The 22,207-nt window shown below is 41.6% G+C and overlaps 1 protein-coding gene and 1 pseudogene across 1 annotated transcript in view; both read left to right on the top strand.

The window, feature by feature from the left end:
- LOC145413616 (uncharacterized) overlaps positions 1 to 22,207 on the top strand; it is a 569,601-nt gene that overhangs the window by 534,511 nt on the left and 12,883 nt on the right. Inside the window, exons 37-38 of the mRNA XM_080283270.1 lie at positions 1,612 to 1,725; positions 18,167 to 18,323. Coding sequence (XP_080139396.1) covers positions 1,612 to 1,725; positions 18,167 to 18,323 — 271 coding nt within the window. The remainder of the gene's footprint in view (positions 1 to 1,611; positions 1,726 to 18,166; positions 18,324 to 22,207) is intronic.
- LOC145413883 (5S ribosomal RNA) lies at positions 17,188 to 17,303 on the top strand (annotated as a pseudogene).

The raw sequence follows: 22,207 nt of genomic DNA, 5'->3' as shown, positions 1-22,207 counted from the left end.
CAAGAAATTGGTCTTGAGAGCACTGCACTGCTCATTAACCGTTCTGTTCATCCACCACCCTACTCACTACACTATGGAAGGCATCCCTTACTTATTAGTTTTCAACTTCCATACCCCTCCATGTTTATGCATAAATATTATCTCCATTTCAGGTCATTCTTAATTACTACTTAGTCAAATCAAAAGCTTATTTCCCTCACTGGTGTCTACTGAGGCAATTTATACAGTGAGTGAGTGTGGAGTGCTTAAAGAATTATTATGATACCTAGCTATCCAGTGACTTACCCCACTGGCTTCCCGTAACTTCACATTTCACTCGCTTGTCAGGTCAGAATGTTGTACTAGCAGCGATTTGGGAGTTAATGCATTAAGACATTTATCCATCCATCCATCATCCAATCCTACGTTGCCCCATGAGGAGCGTAGGAGCCCGGGGCTAGGCAGTTGGTCCTGACATTAAAGATGAGAGTGACCAACCTCACTCATCCCTGAGTGGCATTACGTGAGCAATAAAGCCCAACCACCCCTTGGATATAAACCTTCACCGGCTCAATCCGATTGGAGCACAATAATTACCCACTAAACCACCAGGCGCCAAAATTTGGTTATATGGTTACCACCCAGCATAGTAAATGGTTTCCTTGTGTACAGGAAACCATTTGGCATGTCACTCAATGTAGAGTCACCCACAGGCAGAAGGAAGAGGAAAGAATGAAGGAATGAAAGACAGAAGAGGGAGTGTAAAGTCACCCGTAGGCAGAAAGACGAGGAAAGAATGAAGTAAAGAAAGACAGATGATGGAAGGAAAGAAGGATGGAGGAGATGACAGGGCAGGCACCTAAGAGTAGCACTACATTGAGTGAGTGGATGGTATATTATGCTAAAAACAAAAACAATAAAGTACTTCAGTTGTGTTTTTATGGTGCTACGATCACCAATAAATGTTATTTACAGTATTTACAGTTGATTCCCCCCCCTCCCCCCATTTTAGCATTTTCACTGAAAGGAGTGTAGTACTTTTGTGGCTGTCTTTGTTTTTCCTTAGTTTTTCTCATAGCATAACCACAATAAATGTGATTTTACCTGCGATGTTAGAGGTAATGCATTTTTTCAAATGACATCGATCAAGAAAACAATGTTGTGATGAAAACAGCTATTAAGGAGGTTTGACTGTTCCAGACAATATGGATGTTGCTTCCATAATGTAACAAGCAGTGCTTGTATGGGGGTTGGGGGCAAATTACCCTTTGAGGGTAAGATGGATAATTACCCCCAGGCAGGACATAAGGTTGGGAGCATAATCACCTTCATTATTTGAGGGGTTAATGGCCCCCTCAACTTTCAGGAGTATTTATCCATTTGGCAATAGTTGCCCCCTGTGAGTAATTAACTCCAGGAGCTGATAATTACCTTTACCCCCAAGGAGGGTGATTGCCTCCAGCAGCACATATTACATTATGGAAGCAATCCTTTATTGTAAAGCTGTCTGTTAATGCTAATAGAAGAATAAGTGCATGAAAGTTAAGAAAATTTGCATGTAATAAAGAAGTTAGGTAGTAAAGAAGTTGTTATACTGTATATTACTTTACATACTTACGCTGCTGTTTGCAGGAGTTCTTGGATGATGACAATGGGAAGGTGGCAGGTGTTCGAACAGTTAAGGTGGAGTGGACTAAGGATGCGACAGGACGTTGGAAGATGGATGAGGTTGAGGGAACAGAGAAGGTCAGTTATTTTTTCTTTTCTTTTTTAACCCCTCCATGACTGCCGGCGTCAAAAATCTTTACCGTAGCATGGCCGCCAGCATCATTCAAGCACGGCTTTTAAAAAATGACGAAATTTTTGGAAAGTGAACTGAACGTCTTGAGACTGACCCACACTACACTCGCATACACCCCATCTAGCAGTTCAGAGCCTGCTGCTGTGATAAGTGGATTTTCAATTTTTTCTTTCATGGTCATGCCTAAACAATCACAGCTACATCCAGTATCTCAACCCAGACAGAAAATATCATATTTGTCCTCCCGTCCAAAACACACACAACCACCCTGTTTACGATTATGAATAAATACAGGCATAAACAAAAAACACTTGATAATAAGAGAAAAATACTTTTTTGTCTTGGTATCATTTTACCCATTTGCTCAGGTTTGTTGTACTGGTTTGGATCATTCGATGCAGTGTGACTTGTAGAAAACTAAGAAAAACTTTTGGGAAGTGAACAAACATCTGGGACGTGAGACTGACCTTCACTTCAGGGTCTCACACCTCATTTGTCAGCTCACCACCAGCTGCCGTGACAAGTGGATGTACAGTTTTTTCGCTTGTGGCCATGCCTAAACACACATAGTTACACCAATTATCTTGACTCAGACAGAAAATACAATCTTTCTCCTCCCTTGCGAAACAAACAGAACCACCCTGTTTACGATTATAAATAAACATAGGCATAAACAAAAAGACATGAAAGTCATCATCATCATCATCATCATCATCCAATCCTACATTGCCCCATGAGGAGTGTAGGAGCCCGGGGCTAGGCAGTTGGTCCTGACATTTAAGATGAGAGTGACCAACCTCACTCATCCCTGAGTGGCATTACGTGAGCAATAAACCCCAACCACCCCATAGATATAAACCTTCACCGGCTCAATCCAATTGGAGCAAAATAATTACCCACTAAACTACCAGGCGCCAAAATTTGGTTATATGGTTACCACCCAGCATAGTCCTGGTGTACAGGAAACCATTTGGCTTGTCACTCAGTGTAGAGTCAGAAAAAATAATTTTTGTTTGGTAACTTCACCTATTTGCTAAGGTTTGTTGTACTGTTTTGAATCATTTTAAATATTCTTTGCCTTTTATAAGCATAACAGGAAAGTTTTTTGTGTTCATGTGATGCTTTTGTGGGTGGAAAGGCCTCCCTTCCCTTCCTGCTAATCAGCCTACTGGAGGTGTGAATGGCAGGTCATCTTGCAGTTCAACCCTCGCTGTCAGCCTATACCTTCAAGGGATGTTTACCTCATTTAGGTCTGAAAACAGAAACTCTCACCTCCCTTTTCCAACTAACTTCACCACCCAGACTACAAAAATAAGTCAGTACTACCAAAAACACAATAAACACTGAAAAATTCAAAAGAAATTCACAATATATATATATATATATATATATATATATATTTATATATACAGTCAGCGCAATGGAAGTCTGGACCCTCTAATTCGCACCATATATTTGGTAGGGTCCAAGAAATATTGTAGGAAAATTCCTGTAGTTGGTGGATTTTTTTCTGGTGGTTTCTAGCAACTTTACAGGCTTACCAGCACGTGCTGTGAGTTTATGAGCTCAGTGGCTGCCTGACTTTGGATGGGAAAGCACGTCAGATTTTCTTGTCCTGCCTGGCCTTTGTTAATTTCAAAGCTCTCGTTTTCACACCCTCCTCTGCCTTAGTGAATCATTGGAGATGGGTCCCAAGCCACTAACTGATGTAGAAAAAGCCCAAATTTTAACTATGAGAGAGGAAAATGTAAAAATAAAGGATATTTGTATTCGAACTGGGTGAGGAAAATCTACCGTTATGTCACTCCTTGCTGCTGCCCACCACCTGCTAAAAAACACAATTCCCCAACATAAAGACAGGCTAGGACCTAAAAGGAAGACATCACCAACTACAGACAGGTTACTGAAGCAAGCTGTGATAAGAAACCCACATTTGACTGCTAGACAACTGAAAGATATGTACCCAGAATTACTGAAAGATGTGTCTGAAAGAACCATACAGCATCAACTTCAGAAAGACTTGAAGATCCCCAGCTGTACTGCTGCACTGAAGCCTCTCCTAAATATTTACATTTTCCTCTCTCATAGTTAAAATTCAGGCTTTTTCTACATCAGTTAGTGTCTTGGGACCCATCTCCAATGATTCACTAAGGCAGAGGAGGGTGTGAAAACGAAAGCTTTGAAATTAACAAAGGCCAGGCAAGACAAGAAAATCTGACGTGCTTTCCCATCCACAGTCAGGATGGCACTGAGCTCATAAACTCACAGCACATGGTGGTAAGCCTGTAAAGTCGCTAGAAACCACCAGAAAAAAATCCACCAACTACAGGAATTTTCCTACAATATTTCTTGGACCCTACCAAATATATGGTGCAAATTAGAGGGTCCAGACTTCCACTGCACCGACTGCATATATACATATATATATATATACAGTATATATATATTTAATATTCAAACCTTGCATATTACGTACTGAAAAACTTCAAAATACACATATCAAGTTATTTCACACCTTTTCACCACCATTGACAATGTTTTTTGGTAAAAAAAAAAAAAAAAAAAAAAAGGTGTGATGTTGTCTCACTGCAATACAGTAATACCCCGATATACGATACCCCAGCCTAGCAATGGGGGTACAAATACCACCACACCCCATTACTGGATGGCAGAGCCCCGGTTTAACAATGGGCCTTCGGACATTGTGTCCACAGGCAACAGGCCGAAATTTTGAATCGCACATGTTCCCACGGCCAGCTGAGCCTACCCACCTCCCACGATGCGCAGAAATGCTCACGCAGGCCCCACAGCCATCAATCACCCCATGCACACCCATATCATTCTTCTCACACCGGCCATCTCAGAGAGAGGAACTCACGCTCGCATACCATGCATCATGTTGCACCGCCATCGTTACACAAGCTGCTATCGTAATGCATCATAACTGTTTGAGCAGTGCCGTGAGTAGAGCTGTGATGCTACGTGTGTGTGGAGTGCGATATTGTGTGATTTTTGGCCTAAATAATTGTGATAATGGCTGGTAAGGGTGCAGCACGTGGTAGGGCTAGTGGTGGTGCTAGTGGAGGCCCTAGTTGTGGTGGTAAACGGCCTGCTAGTGGTGGTGCTGGCGATGTTCCTGCGAAATATGTGCGTAAGACTGTGTCACTAGAGGTGAAATTAGAAATTCCCATCCGTCATGACAAAGGCAAAAGTGCGTATGCTATCGCATTGGCTCTCCACCTGGCCCAGTCCACTGTCTCCACCATCATCAAGAAGGAGGAGGCCATTAAGGCTGCTGCTGGGGAGGTTGCAACCTTATCCGCCTCTCGTATCATCCGCCAGCGAGAACCTGAGATGGAGGAGCTGGAGCGGATGCTGCGCATGTGGGTGGAGGATCAGAACCAGTGTAAGGTACCCATGAGCCAGGCAGTTGTATGCATTAAGGCTCTCTCACTATGGGATGAAATAAGGGTCAGGCAGGATCTTGATGATAGCAAGACATTTAAGGTGAGCCATGGGCAGTTTGACTGGTTCAAGAGGCAAGCTAACCTCCACCACGAGAAGATGTACGGTGTATTTACCTAATTGTATTTACCTAATTGTGATATACAAGAAATGAGCTACGCTTATGGGGTCCCGTCTCTGTTTCTCAATAAGTCAAATTTAGCTCTAAACTCGTTTAAGTTTTTAGACTTGACAATCTCTTTGTCCAGGCTCTTCCACAGGTCTATACATCTGTAAGGAAAACTATGCAGGTATTTCTTGATAGCCTTCAAGCAGCTTGGTTTCTTCAGTTTCATTCCGTGTTCTCTTGTTACTCTCTTGTCTCATAAAAACAGATCTTCTTTGTCAATTTTATCTACTCCCATCATGGTCCTCAACACTACAATCATGTCTACTCTCTTTCTCCTTTCTTCTAAGGAAGGCAAATCCATCATTTCCAACCTCTCTCTATACGACAGATCTGCCAGACTAGGGACCATCTTGGTTGCCATTCTTTGTATTCTCACTTTATATCTTTCTTTTTGTGTGGGAACCACACTACTGCTGCATATTCTAACCTGGGGCAAATCATGGCCACTATCAATATTTTCATCATATTCTCATCCGTATAATGAAAAGCTACTCTTATATTAATCAGGAGTTTATACGTCTCTCTATCTGCCTCATTAATGTGTTTTTCAGGTGACAAACTGTCCTGGACCAGCACTCCCAAATCTTTCTCTTTTCCCTCTTTTGTGATTGGTTCATTACCCATCAAATAATTCAGTCATGGCCTCTTGGTACTCTTACCCATTTCCAATATTTTGCATTTCTTTTGCATTAAATTTCATAACTGACAGCAAACCCTTTTCTGTATCCTCTTACTTTCTCTATAGTCATTTCAAAGCCAAAGGTGGCTGTTGTGTATATATACACAATGACTTATCTTGCTCTCGTGTTCCTGAACTTGATTCTTCTGAATTCTCAACACTCTGGCTTCGTCTTTCCTGTCATTCTCTGACTAAATATATCTGTGCTGTTTACTTACCCCCTAATTCTACTGACTATCAAAAATTCTTTGACTATCTTACTTCTACGATGGAACACATTCTATCCATTTCCCCTTTCTCTGAAATCTCCATTCTAGGAGATTTCAATGTTCACCACCACCTTTGGCTCTCCTCTCCTTTCACTGATCCACCTGGTGAACTAGCCTACATCTTTTCTATCCTTAATGACCTAGAGCAGCTTGTACAGCACCCTACCCGTATCCCAGACCTCCTTGGAGAGAGCTCCAACATACTTGACCTCTTCCTTACAACTAATCCTTCTGGTTACACTGTTAATCTTTTCTCTCCGTTGGGCTCCTCCGATCACAACCTTATCACCTTAACCTGTCCTATCACTCCGGTAAGGCCTGTGGACCCTCCAGGGAAACGTTGCCTGTGGCATTTTGGAGCCACGGATTGGGAGTGTGCCTTGCACATTATGGACGTTATTCTCTCGGGCATTGAAGCATACATTCCTTCCTCATGTCCTTTGACTAACGCAAGAAAGCCTTGGTTTAATCACGTTTGTTCTAATGCTGTCCGCAACAAGGAGAGGGCCTACAAAAGGTACCGGAGCCAACCCACCCCTGAATCACATCATCTTTACGTTTCTGCCCAGAATCGTGCTAAATCTGTTCTTCGCTCTGCTAAAAATAATTTCATCCGTACTAAATGCTCTCAACTCTCCAACTCGAATTTTTGCCGCTCCTTCTGGCACCTTTCCAAAAACCTTTCTAACAACTTTACCTCATCATCTTACCCTCCTCTTTTCTACTCTGATGGTTCTGTAGCTATTTCTTCTACTGATAAAGCAGATCTCTTTGCACAGACTTTCTCCTCCAATTCCACCTTAGACAATTCCAGTGCTGTTCCTCCATCACTTCCCGTCTCTGACTTCCACATGGCTGACATTAAAATTTCTTCAGCTGATGTATTTTCTGCCATCACTGGCCTTATGGGCCTGATGGAGTCCCTCCTGTTGTTCTCAGGAACTGTGCTTCAGTGCTTACACCCTGCCTAGGCAAACTCTTTCGCCTTTGTCTTTCAACTTGTACCTTTCCTTCTTGCTTGAAGTTTGGTCTCTTTCATCCAGTCCCAAAGAAGGGTGACCACACCCAACCCTCCAACTATCGTCCAATTGCTTTAACGTCCTGTATCTCAAAAGTTTTCGAGTCAATTCTGAGTACAAAAATTTTAAGGCATCTTTCCTATCACAACCTTCTTTCTGATCGTCAGTACAGGTGCCGTCAGGGACGCTCCACTGGCGATCTTCTCACCTACCTTTCAGACTCCTGGTCATCCTCCTTTCGGGACTTTGGCGAAAGCTTTGCCATTGCACTTGACATCTCAAAGGCTTTCAATCGAGTCTGGCATAAATCTTTAATTTCCAAACTGCCCTCTTACGGTTTCTATCCTTCTATCTGTGCCTTCATCGCTAGCTTCCTTTCTGGTCGTTCTATAGTCACTGTTATAGACGGCCATTGTTCTTCTCCTAGATCTATCAACAGTGGTGTTCCTCAGGGCTCTGTCCTATCACCAACTCTCATCCATTTATTCATCAATGGCCTTCTGAGCTGTACTGTACATCTAACCCTATCCACTCATACGCTGATGACTTCACCCCTCACCTTTCCATTGGGTTCCGGCAACATCCATCTCAGCAGTTACTTGAACAAACACGGGATGAGGCTATGGCACACTTAATGTCTGACTTGGCTCATATCTCTGACTGGGGTAAAAATAATCTGGTTGTTTTTAATGCATCTAAGACTCAGTTCTTACACCTATCAACCCGTCAAAATCTTCCACAGGTATACCCACTAATGTTTAATAATATTCAGCTTAATCCTGCATCATCCTTGAACATGCTTGGGGTTTCATTTACTCGGGACTTATCTTGGAAAGATCATATTACATCTCTTGTAAAATCTGCTTCCAAGAGATTGGGTGTGCTAAGCCGACTCCATTCTTTCTTTACCCCTGCACAATTGTTGACTCTATACAGGGGTTTTATCTGCCCCTGTGTGGAGTACAACTCTCATGTGTGGGGAGGCTCCCCACATACAGCTCTTCTCAATAGGGTGGAGTCAAGGGCTTTTTGTCTCATTAACTCTCCTCCTCTTACTGACTCCCTTCAACCTCTGTCTCTTCACCGCACTGTTGCATCTTTATCTCTTTTCTACCGCTACTTTAATGGTCACTGCTCCTCTGAACTGTCTGCATGCATTCGTCCACCTCTACGACAGGGGCGTAGCACCTGTCTAGCAGCAAACTCTCATCCCTTTTCTGTCCAGCTCTCTAATGCAATAGTTAACCGTTACTCTCAGTCCTTCATTTATGCAACAGGTCAACTTTGGAACTGTCTCCCTCTGTCTGTATTTCCTGCTGCCTATGATCTCCAGTCTTTCAAACGCAGTGTGTCCAGGCATCTCGAAATGAATGGATCTTGAATTTGGCTCTCTCTTGTATTTTGTTTTATTCTTGGAGGGAACTGTTATTGCGGGCTCATAGCCTTTGGTTCCTTCTTCCTCGCATTATTTAAAAAAAAAAAAAAAAAAAAAAAAAAGAGAGAGAGAGAGATTCCATCTGGTCCTTGGGCTTTCCTTACATCTTGAGTTTCCAGTAATTTATACACTTCCTGTACTTCCACTTTTATATCTTTTATCACTATATTTCTAGTCACTCCCTCCCCTTCCACAAACTCACTTTCATTAGTGAAAACTAACTGGAAACGTTTGTTCATTATTTCTGCTTGCATTGCCACATCTTTATAGACCTTTCCTTCTACTTTCAGTTTGGTGATTCCTTCCTTTTTCTTCAGTCTGCCATTGACAGATCTGTAAAACAGTTTGGGTTCATCCTTACATTTGTCTATTATACCTTTTTCAAAATTCCTTTCTTCCTCTCTACGTATTCTTGTGCAATTGTTTCTAGTTCTCTTATTTACAGTACTTCCTTTGTTCTGTGTTACCTCTCTTTCTCCAGTTGTTCCATGCCGTGTCTCTCTCTTTTTTTTGCTATCATACACCTTCTATTAAACCACTCCTTTTTTCTGTTTTCTTTCCTCCTTACTCTTGGCACAAATATTTCCACTCCTGAATAATAGAAACTTTGAAAAATATCTCACTTCTTCTGTATCTCTCTTGTTTCGCTGAATTTTCTTCAATCTCTATTTTCAAAAAATTTTCCCAAGCCTGTAAAGTTTGCTTTCCCAAAGTTGTATCTTCCCTGCCTATAAAGCTCGTTTCTTGGCTCCACGTTCCCTGTTAGCATCTGGAACTCAATGACCACATGATCACTTTTTCCAACAGGACACAGATATTCTAAGGATTCTATTACATCGGGTTCTTTGGTAAACAGTAAGTCTAGTCTTGCTGCTGTGTCCTCACCTCGGAACCGTGTCTCTTCTTTGACCCATTGCGTCATCACATTGTTCGTTGTTATATTTAATAATGTAGTGCCCCACGAATCTTCACTGCCTCCTGAGTCCCATTCCTCCCAGTTCACCTCTTTACAATTGAAGTCAGTCATTAAAATTATATTGTTACTTTTCTCAGTCATTTTCTGTAAATAGCCAGCCATGTCTGACATTTCCTGGTATTCATCATCACTCCATGCTTTTGTCTTAGGGGGAAAATACACTACTGCCATATCTCTCTTGCTGTTCTCTCTATTTTCTAATTTCATATTTATCACTTCAGCCCTGCCTTCTCCCATTTCCACGGTATCTACATTTATGTTGTTCTTCACTGCTATTATCACCAGTCCTCCTGTTTTTTCTTTTCTGTCTCTTCTCCACAGTTTGTATTTACCATCTCCCATATGAACATCAATATCTTCTCTTAATTTGGTCTCTACAAAGCACATAACATCAGGTTCATGTACCCTAAAAAAATAATTGATTTCTAGCCTTGCCGATATTAAACCATCAGCATTAGTATATGCCACCTTCCAATTATTTTTGATGTGTTTTATACCCTCTTTTCTCTTTCTCTCTGCCAGTACCACTTCCTTAATTTCTGATCCATGACTCTCCAATAAAACATTGTCTTCTCTTCCTCTGTTCTCTCTTCGTTTTTTACCTTTGCTTCCTTTACTAATTCCTTTATTTTAGCTCTTTCTTCCTCATTTGCATCTCTCCTTATCCAAATATTTTTGAACCCTTCCTTGTCTGATAATTTCCCTGTTCTACTGATAATTTCATTTACCGTTGCCCGAGACTTAAACTTAACCTTCAATGGCCTTGCCTCTCCTTCCTCGTACTTTCCTAACCTAAACACCTCTTCAATCTCTTCTTGAGCTTCGTTGGTTTTCTCCATGAGTACTGATATTATTTCTTTAACCTTGCTCAGTTCTTCTCTTTCTCTTTCTGATCGTATTGTCATAGGTTTTTCTTTAACTCCTGAAATTATTACACATGTTTTCTTATCTGCTGCATCCCTAACTAAAGATTCTCTACTGCTCAGCACTCTAACCACTTCCCTCTCCACCTTTTCCTTGCTTTGTTGTTCTATAATCTTTTTCAAATTTACGTTTCCCTCTTCCTGAATACTCTTCCACCCCTTATGTTGCTCCTTGATTTCTTTAATGTGCTCGTCCTGTATTCTTGATTTGGATTCATACTCATCTAGTTTGCTTTTCATCTTGTCTCTTTCTTCTTCCAACGTCTTATTCTCCCTCTTGAGCTGTTTTATTTCATTTGATGCTGATTCATTACTTACTTTCAATTCTGTGACATATATATATATATATATATATATATATATATATATATATATATATATCCCATTCATTACTACGGACAATTTCCAAGCGTCATAAAATCACCTATTGTTGGTTAGACTAATTAAAGATATAACTGTAGTGGCTGAGTAACTAGAGATGATGTTTAACACCTTGATTATGAAAACTATCATCTTAAACTTAATAAAATCCTCTAATGGGATCCAGAATAAAATGAAACTGATGTCGTGGTACGGAAAGGGACGTGTGTATATATATATATATATATATATATATATATATTTATATATATATATATACTGTATATATATCTATGGTTTAGATATATCCATCCATCTATCATCCAATCCTGCACTGCCCCATGAGAAGCATAGGTGCCCGAGGGTAGGCATGTTGGTCCTGACATTTAAGATGAGAGTGACCAGCCTCACTCATCCCTGAGAGTTATTATGTGAGCAAAAACCCAACCATCCCTTGGATATAAACCTTCACCGGCTCAGTCCGATAGAAGCGTCACAATTACCCACTAAACCACCAGGCGCCATAATTTGGTTGTATGGTTACCACCCAGTGTTGTAAATGGTGTCCTGATGTACAGGAAACCATTTGGGTTGTCACTCAGTGTAGAATCACCACAGGCAGAAGGGACAGGAAAGAATGAAGGAAAGAAAGACAAAAGAGGTAGTGTAAAGTCACCCATGGGCAGAAGGACGAAGAAAGAATGAAGTAAGGAAAGAGAGAAGAGGAAGGAAGGAAAGGAGGGAGGAGAGGAAAGGGCAGACACCCGAGAGCAGAACTACACTTAGTGAGTGGATGGTGAGCATGCCCACCAACCACAATATATAATATCAATTAATCGGTCATTTCCTGTGGCACCCCACGGGATGCATAGGGCCTCGATGAACTCTCTCCACCAATATTTGTCTCTTGCCTTCTCCTTCAGGTCCCACCAACACTCCTCTCCTGCTTCTCTTTTCATTGTCCTCAACCAGGTTTCCCTTGGCCTACCTCTTCCTCTTCTTCCTCTAGCAGTCCACTCTGGCACATCCTGTATTAAACTGCCTTCTTTTCTATATATGTGCCCCATCCATTTGCAGCGAGACAGTCTCACATATTCATCAACTGGTTCCACTCTTGTAATATCCCTTACTCTTTCATTTGTAACTCTGTCTTGCCACTTTACCCCAAGAATCCTTCTCAGTATTTTATTCTCAATTCCTAATACTTTCTGATCTGTTGCAACTGTACTGTACCATGACTCATGCCCATAAATTAAAACTGGTCTAACCATGGACTTGTAAATTTTTACTTTAGTATGCACCGAAAGCATATTATTATTCCAAACAGATTTCAACATTCCAACAGCTTGCCAAGCCTGTCTAATCCTCTTCTCAATTTCATTGTTTAATGATCCATTAGATGATACAATCGTTCCCAGATATTTAAAATTTTCTACATTCATCACTATATTTCCAATTACACAATCAATTTGGTTCTCCACGTTCATATTGATAATTTCAGTCTTTCCACAATTTATTACCAATCCAACTTTTTCTCCTTCCTCCACCAGACAATCAAGTACCCTCTGCATCTCGTAAATACTTCCACAAATCAGTACAATATCATCAGCATAGTTCAAATCCATCACCCTATTATTTTCATTCCAGTTAATTCCTGCGCCTGTTCTCCTTACAACCTTTCTCAAAACATAATCCATAACCAAAACAAACAGCAGTGGCGAAAGAACTCCTCCTTGAATCATTCCTGACTTAACTTCAAATGGATGACTCAAAGAACCACCCACCATTACCTTACAAAATATATGTGTATATATATATATATATATATATATATATATATATATATATATATATATATATATATATATATATATATATATATATATATATATATATATATATATATATATCATCATCATCATCATCATCATCATCCAATCCAACATTGCCCCAAGAGGAGCATAGGAGCCTGGGGCTAGGCAGTTGGTCTCGAGATTTAAGATGAGAGTGACCGGCCTCACTCATCCCTGAGTGGCATTAAATGAGCAATCAACCCCAACCACCCCTTGGATATAAACCTTCACCGGCTCAATCCGACTGGATCGCAATAATTACCCAGTACACCACCAGGTGCCAACATACCCCCTACAGCGGTGTGTGTGTGCATAGCAACCCTTCTTCCCTCTCCCTCCTCCCTTATCCCTCCTTCCTCCTCCCCCCTCCAGCCAGACACACTCCACCTCCACTTTTCGCCTGGCTTGTTTTGTTGCTATGGGCGTATGCCACACTGATACTTCATGCCTAGGGAACACTTCACATTGACATTAGTTATGTGTATATAATTATTTACCGTAAATAATGCATTTTCTGTACACTTTCTATTTTCGCCCATGGGGGATTGGTAACTTCATTGTATCTTTCATGGTTGATTGTGCAATAACTATTGGGTTAATCTGGCTGAAACATACATTTTCAGGTGTGTAAATTCAGTCTCTTGAAATGTGGAAGAAAAATTTTTACCCTGGTGAAAGTCGAAAAATTGACCCTGTTTTGCGGCTGGAGGGACAGACATGCTGAGCGAATTGTGTACTTTAGGGGTTAAGCGAAAACCAAAAGTTTTATACCTTGCTGTGCCAAAATATTCAACAAAAAATAAAAAATAATAATAAACAAAGATGTATAAATCTGGTTTAAACCATGCAAAACTACAAGAAATTACCTTTACATAGATTATGGTTATTTAAGCATTTTATTCCACAGTAAAGCAAAAGGAAAAAGATGCACAATTTTTTATGAGTCTCAGCCGCATAGTCACTTCATGATCTTTTTCTTTGATCTGTCAGTGTCAGTACACTTTTTATGATACGATGCTGATTGTGGTGTTATTTTGAAGCTGAATAGTTGTACTTTATCGTAGTTTGTTCAAAAAAGGAAAACTATCTATCTATCTATCTATAGCCCGACGCCCTAATCCCGCAAAGGGTGGCCACAGACAAAACGCCTCCAAGTCACTCTGTCACCCACCATTTGACTCCCCTCCCCCCAACTCACCCCCCCCTCCCTCATATACCTCTCAACTCCATCCCTCCACCTCATCCTCGGTCTACCCCTCCCTCTCCCTCCCTCCACCTCACCTACATACACCCTCTTAGTCAGTCTTTCATTCTCCATTCTCTCCACATGTCCAAACCACCTCAGTGTATTTCTCCTAATCTTTTCAACCACATCCACATCTACCCCACAACGTTCCTTCACTTCTTCATTCGTCAACCTGTCCCTCCACGTCACTCCACATGCTCCTCTCAAGTAACTCATTTCCACTGCTCTCACTCTTGACTTGTTCCCCTCTTGCAAGGTCCACGCCTCGCTTCCATACGTCAGGGTAGGGATCACAATACCATCATGCAGTGACTTCTTAACTTCCATACTCACCTCCCTATTTCTCATCACTGCTTTCAGTGTACCAACAACCTTTCTTCCCTGCTGTACCCTTTCACGTACTTCATCCCCCAAAGTTCCATCCTTACTCATCACACTACCCAAGTACTTGAATGCACTCACATTCTCCATATCCTCACCATCCAACCTCACTGCACACTCTGTGACTTCATTCCTCTCAAACACCATAACTTTACTTTTGTTTACATTAACTTTCAGCTTCCTCCTCCTACACACTGTCCCAAATTCATTCACCAAACCTTGCAACTCCCATTCATCTTCACTCAACAATACTGTATCATCAGCAAACAGCAACACCGGAAGCTTCCAAATCTCACCCTCATTCATTAGGGCCACCCCCACATCCACTGCCCTACCTTGCACCTCCTTTACAACCCCGTCCATTTATATATTAAACAGCCATGGAGACATCACACACCCCTGTTTCAGTCCCACATTGAGATCAAATAACTCACTCAGCTCACCATCCACTCGCACTGTAGCCCTAGCTCCCTCGTACATACTCTTCACAGCACTCAACAATTTCCCCTCCACTCCATATATTCTTAATACCTTCCACATACTTTGCCTATCTATTCTGTCATAAGCTTTCTCCAAGTCCATGAAGGCAGCATACACTTTCCTTCCCTTCTCTAGATACTTCTCCACTAAACATCTTAGAACAAATATCTGATCTACACACCCTTTTCCCTTCCTAAATCCCCCTTGTTCTTCTCCAACTAGCTCCTCTGTCATATGCCTAACCCTATCAATGAGTATTCTACCATATATTTTACCAGTCACACTAAGAAGGCAAATACCCCTATGGTTACCACATACTTCTCTCTCCCCTTTTCCTTTGTACAGAGGAACAATTATACCTGATTTCCAGTCCTCTGGAACCCTTCCCTCTTCCCAAGCCAATCTACACAACTTCCATATCCACTCCACAACAATCTCACCCCCATACCTAAGCATTTCACCACACACTCCATCAATTCCTGGGGCTTTTCCCAGCTTAATCTTCTTCATCGCTTCCACTACTTCCGCCCTCCTGATCTCTTCCTCCCTCCTCTCATCTCTTCTTCTCCCAGCCATTCCCCAACCACTTATACTCACACTGCTCTCACTCTCTACATTCAACAAATCCTCAAAGTGCTCCTTCCATCTCCTCAATTTCTCTCTCTTCTCCACCAACAATCTATTATTCCTATCTTTCACTCCCCTACTATTTCCCCTTTCACACTGCCTTACTTTCTTTACCTCCTTCCAAAACAATTTCTTACTCTCCCTCCATTTCACACTCAGATTCCTCCCAAACTCTTCATCCACTTTCTTCTTACTCTCCTTCACCAGTCTCTTAACCTCCCTTCTCCACATATACCTCTCTCTTCTCTCTCTCATCTTCTCCCCTACCTCTACTCACCAACCATTCACCATATGCCTTCTTCTTTTGTTCCACAGCTCATTTCACCTCATCATTCCACACCCTTGCATCTCCTCCTCACTCCACAAACCACCTCACACTCTGCGCTTATCTCTTCCGTGAATATCTTACATACGTCTTCCACCCTTTCCATCTGCTCTAGCTCATACCTTCCCAATCTTTCTTCCACTATGCTCTTATACTCTGTCCTTTTCTCACTATCTTGCAATTTCTCCACTCTTCTCACAGGAGCTGCTTCCTCCTGTCTTCCCCTTCGTCTCCTCAACCACTTTCTTTGCAGCTCTACCTTGGCCCTCACCAAGTGATGGTCCGAGACTCCATTCCCCCACCCTCTCCACACCCTTGCATCCAACACTTGTCTTCTCATTCGCTCATCCACACACACGTAGTCTATCATTGCCTTTCGTTCAACAAGTTCACCATCCATCCTCCTCATTACTCTCCATGTATACCGGTGGATCATCTTATGACGAAAGTAGGTGTTGGCTATTGCCAACCCCTTAAGGCAAATTGACGAGTTTCGCAAAAACCAAAAAATTTTATTCCCTGCTGTAGAAAAATATTCGGGAAAAAAAAATAATAATGAAGATATATAAATCTGGTTTAAACCATGCAAAACTAAAATAAATTACCTTTACAATGATATATAGATTATGGTTATTTCTGCATTTCATGTGTTGTAAAGCAAAAGGAAAAAGATCCACAATTTTTTATGAGTCTCGGGAGCATTTTTGCTCTGTGATCTTTTTCTCTGATCGGTCAGAGTAAGTACACTTTTTTTGATAGGATGCTGGTTGTGGTGTTATTTTGAAGCTGAACAGTTGTACTTTATCATGGTATTTTCAGGGAAGGAAAACAAAGAAAATAAAAAATCAGAATGACAAATTGAAGTTAGGCAAAAACCAAAAATTTTAGACCCTGCCATAAAAAAATATTCAACAGCAAAGAAAAATTTTGGTTTAAACCATGCAAAACTATAAAACTACTGCCCACCACGCACAGAGCAAGCATTCCATGACATCATGCCGGAGTCTCTTTGTTATAATGCATAAACACGATTTTTGGTGAATATTTTACAAAAGTATCCCAAAATGACACATAAATGAGTCATCGGAATGTCTGAGGTTGGATTTGAATCGACTGTAAAATGTGTCATCGGAATCTCTAGTGGATTAACGTGATTAGTGAATAACAGGTTTGGAGCCAGGACTGACAGGGATTTTGTTTAAATGTTTTCATACCACGTTGAGTACACCGCTTCCCGTCCGATTAGCAAAGTTAAGCAACGTTGGGTCTGGTTAGTACTTGGATGGATGACCGCCTGGGAACACCAGATGCTGTTGGCATCCCTATGTGTCAAGTGGGGTTGGTGGAGGATTAGTGCCCCTCCCTGTAAAACAATTAACTCTAAGCCCTTGGCCACCCCGAGTCGGATACATGGCGTCTGGCAATGAATGAATGAATCATGCTAACCTAATCATTCAAATAGTACTTGGGTTGGCCAGGATCCAGAAGCACTGAAAAGGCAGACACAAAAATATGAAAGCTGTCAGTAGGGTGTAGTGAAACTGGTCATACATCCATTCACTTATTCAGTCTTCTAAGCCATGATGTGCTGCACTGGCACACGTCTTTCATAGTATGTGTGAAAATTAAGGGATAATAAAATATGCTCTATTATGTGTTCACAGTGGAATGGTTGGTCAGGTGGATATACAGTATTGTATCCCACATAACTGATATATGTTTGTGAAAATACAACAGTTTCAGTCCAGCTTGGACCCACTTCAGGTATAATTGTTGTTGTCAGACCAGAGTTTTTGTAATCTCAGTGAACAAAAATCAGTGTGTGGGTATTGTTTATTTGGAATACTGCATTTCATCCATGTCATAAAAGTTACAGGATTGGAAGGTTTGGGAACCAGCTCACCTCCTCTTCTAATTCAATTTGGGATTTGGCAACTCACTGGCTTCTGCATCTCTTGCATTTAATTTCTTTGACAAAAGAAATGAATTTTAAGTAGTGCTTCCATTTTTGATTTCTTTTACCAAAGGTGTTGAAAAGTCAGGATAATAATGACATTCTATGAAATCAGTAGTGTTGGATATCAAAGCATTGTTTAACCTTATCAGGAAAGACATAAATCCATTGTATGCAGTACTATTCATTCAGTTGAGGGTTATATCAATGTTGATTTTTCCCAAGGTGTACAAGGCAGACCTGGTGTTGTTAGCCATGGGCTTCCTGGGTCCTGAGCGCTATATCATCAGTGAACTGGAGCTGGAGCAGGATCCAAGATCCAACATTGCTACGCCTGTAGGCAAATACTCTACCTCTGTTGACAAGATATTTGCTGCTGGAGGTAAGGAAACTTTTAAGTCCTAAGTAAATACAGAAACTTGAATACAATGCTTTCCCGAATATCCAAATTGCAGATTTCCAAAAATACCAGTTTTCCAAAAGAATTTTGAATATCAGTTTGTTGACCAACCGATGACGACCCAGGACTGGACAAAGGACTTGGTAATGAGTACATGGAATGTAAGAGGAGCGAATGATGAGGTGAAAGAGAGAGAGATTGTCCAGGTGCTTGAGGGTGCGAAAGTGGATGTATGTGGAATAATTGAAACAAAATGGAGAGGAGAAAGTGTGAGAGAATGGGAGTATGGATGGGGTATATGTGCAGGAGTAGGTGAGAATGAGAGGGCAAAGGAAGGAGTATGTATAGTTGTGAGTAAAAGATGGAAGAGGAGCATAAGACAGTATGGATCAGTTGGGTCAAGGATTGTGTGGGTAAAGTTGAAAGTTGGAATAAAATGTGGGCGATTGTGTGTGTGTATGCGCCAATGCAAGATCGTGCTAGAAGAGTGAGAGAAGAGTTCTGGACAAATGTGGAAGTGTGCATGGAAAAGTTTGGAAGGAATGAGAGAGTGTTTTTGATTGGTGATATGAATGGTTAAGTTGGGAATGTGAAGGTGGATGGAATAGTTGGTGAGTGGGGTGTGCCTGCTGAGATAGATGAGAATGGGAGTGCGTTAGTGGACATTTGTGCTGGGAGGGGGTTGGTGATAGCCAATACCCTCTTCAGGCATAAAATGATCCACAGGTATACATGGCGAGTGATGAGAAGGGTGGGTGGTGAACTGAATGAAAGGAAGGCAATGATTGATTATGTGTGTGTGGATGAAAGGATGCGAAGATGTGTAAAGGATGCAAGAGTGTATAGAGGTTGGGGGAGTGGACTTTCTGACCACTACTTGGTGGTGGCCAGAATTAGAATGCAAGTAAGATGGAGGAATAGAAGAAGGGAAAGACGAGAGGAAGGAGTAGTTGCAAGGAGAGTGGAAAGGTTACAAGAGGATGAGAAAAAGGCAGAGTACAAGAGAGAAGTGGAGGAACGATTGGGCAAATATGAATTGGAGCAGATGGGAGACATGGAAGGTGTGTGTAAGATATTTACAGAAGAAATATGTGCAGCATGTGATGTGGTGTGTGAAAGGAAGAGAAGACGGAGGGGGGTGCAAGGAACAGCGTGGTGGACTGAAGAGGTGAGACAGGCTGTGGCACAAAAGAAGAAAGCATACAATGAATGGATGAGAAATAGGGGTGTGGAAGAAGTTGAGAGGTGGAAGAGAGAGTTATATGTGGAAAGAAAGAGAGAGGTGAAAAGATTAGTAAGAGAGAGTAAGAAGAGAGTGGATGAGGAATTCGGAAGGAATTTGAGTGTAAAGTGGAGGGACTGTAAGAAAATGTTCTGGAGAGAAGTGAAAAGGGTAAGACAGGGTGGAAGTGAAGTAAGCAGGGGAGTGAAAGATAAAAGTGGTAGATTACTAGTGGAGAGGGGAGAAAAAGTGAACAGATGGAGAGAACACTTTAAGGAATTGTTGAACGTAGAGGATGGAAGTAATGCAAGTATAAGTGGCTGGGGAATGGCTGGGAGAAGGAGGGAGGTGAAAAGACAGGAAGAAATCAGTAGGATAGAAGTTGTGGAAGCAATGAAGAAAGTAAAAACGGGGAAAGCCCCAGGAATTGATGGAGTGTGTGGTGCAATGCTGAAGCATGGGGGAGAGATAGTAGTAGAATGGATGTGGAAGATGTGCAGATTGGCCTGGGAGGAAGGTAGAGTCCCGGAGGATTGGAAGTCAGGTATAATTATTCCCTTGTACAAAGGAAAAGGGGAAAAAGAAGTGTGTGGTAATCATAGGGGTATTTGTCTTCTTAGTATAATAGGAAAAGTGTATGGTAGGATACTTATAGACAGAGTTAGAGAAAGAACAGAGAAATTAGTTGGAGAAGAACAGGGAGGCTTTAGGAAGGGAAGAGGTTGTGTAGATCAGATATTCATTCTTAGATCTTTAGTGGAAAAGTTTCTAGAGAAGGGAAAGAAGTTGTATGCGGCTTTCATGGATTTGGAGAAAGCACATGACAGGGTGGATAGACAAGGATAGTGGAAAGTGTTAAGAATATATGTAGTAGATGGGAAGTTGTTGAATGCTGTGAAGAGTATGTACGATGGTGCGAAGGCTGCAGTGCGTGTGGATGGTGAACAAAGTGAATTTTTCTCTTTGAAAGTTGGTTTGAAACAGGGATGTGTCATGTCTCCATGGTTGTTCAATCTGTACATGGATGGGGTAATAAAAGAGGTACAAGGTAGGGTAGTGGATGTTGGAGTGGCCCTGGTGAGAGAGGATAGTGTTTGGAAACTCCCTGTAACGTTGTTTGCAGATGATACCGTGTTGTTGAGTGAAGACGAAGGGGAGCTGCAAGGCTTGGTGGATGAGTTTGGGAGAGTGTGTAAGAAACGGAATCTAAAGGTGAATGTAGGGAAGAGTAAAGTGATGGTCTTTGAGAGAGGTGAGGTTAGTGAATGTACAGCGAGGTTGGATGGTGAGGAATTGGAAAATGTGAGTACGTTTAAGTACTTGGGTAGTGTGATGAGTAAGGATGGAGGTTTGGAGGGTGAAGTGCTTGAAAGGGTACAGCAGGGAAGAAAGGTTGCTGGTTCTTTGAAAGCAGTGATAAGAAATAGGGAAGTGAGCATGGAAGTGAAAAAGTTACTACATGACAGTATTGTGATACCAACTCTAACGTACGGAAGTGATGCTTGGACATTGTTGGAAGGACACAAGTCAAGAGTGAGAGCAGTGGAAATGAGTTATTTAAGAGGAGCCTGTGGAGTCACGTGGAGAGACAGGCTGACGAATGAAGATATAAAGGAGTGTTGTGGTGTGGATGTGGATGTGATAGGAAGCGTTATGAGAAACACACTGAGATGGTTTGGCCATGTGGAGAGGATGGAGGGTGAAAGACTGACGAAGAGAGTGTATGTGAGTGAGGTGGAGGGGGGAAGAGGGAGGGGGAGGCCGAGGATGAGTTGGGAGCAGGGCAGTGAAATGGCGGGGGACAGGGCGACTTGGAGGCGATTTGTTTGTGGCCACCCCAAACGGGATTGAGGCGTCTGGCAATAGATAGATAGACAGATAGATAGTTTGTTGAAAACAATTTGTAGAAAAACATATTTTCCACTAAAAAAACTAGTATAGTTTCCAAGATCACTGTTATATTGAAAACGTCCTGTAGTAGTCTACAGTAACCCAAGCTAGCTCAACCTAGACTCACTTGAATCACAAGATTGGTTTCATAATTTTTTGTTCTATAATTCTCAGTGGGAAAAAAAAAAAAGTTTACATCTTGGTGGTAGGTGGGGGTGCTCACCATCCACACACTCATTGTAGTGCTGCTCATGGTTGACTGCCCTTTCCTCTCTTCCTTCCTTCTTTTCTGCCTTCCTCTTCTGTCTTTCCATCATTCTCTACTCTTCCTTCTGTCCACAGGAGACTCTACATTAAGTGACAAGGCAGTTGGTTTCCTGTACACCAGGAAACCATTTACAGTACTACGCTGGGTGGTAACCATATAACCAGACTAAGGGGCTTGGCGGTTTAGTGGTAATTAAGGCACTCCAGCTGGACTGAACCTGTGTAGGTTTATATCCAAGGGGTGCATGAGGTTTATTGTTCATGTAATGCTACTTGGGAATGAGTGAGGCTGGTCGCTCTCATCTTAAATGTCAGGACCAGCTTGCCTAGCCCTGGGCTTCTTTACTCCTCATGGGACAATGCAGGATTAGTTGATGTATGTATGTTTTTACATCTGAACCATCAAAACCATGATTGTGGGATGATAAATTTAGGCCTCAGTATAGTAAATGATAAAGGAAGTGCCAGGCAGGTGGGTGTCAATACA

This window comes from Coenobita brevimanus, chromosome 97, assembly GCF_032717465.1.
Source record: "Coenobita brevimanus isolate Jiangsu-jjx chromosome 97, ASM3271746v2, whole genome shotgun sequence".
Taxonomy (NCBI): Eukaryota; Metazoa; Arthropoda; class Malacostraca; order Decapoda; family Coenobitidae; genus Coenobita; species Coenobita brevimanus.
This window is presented reverse-complemented; position numbering and strand designations above follow the sequence as displayed.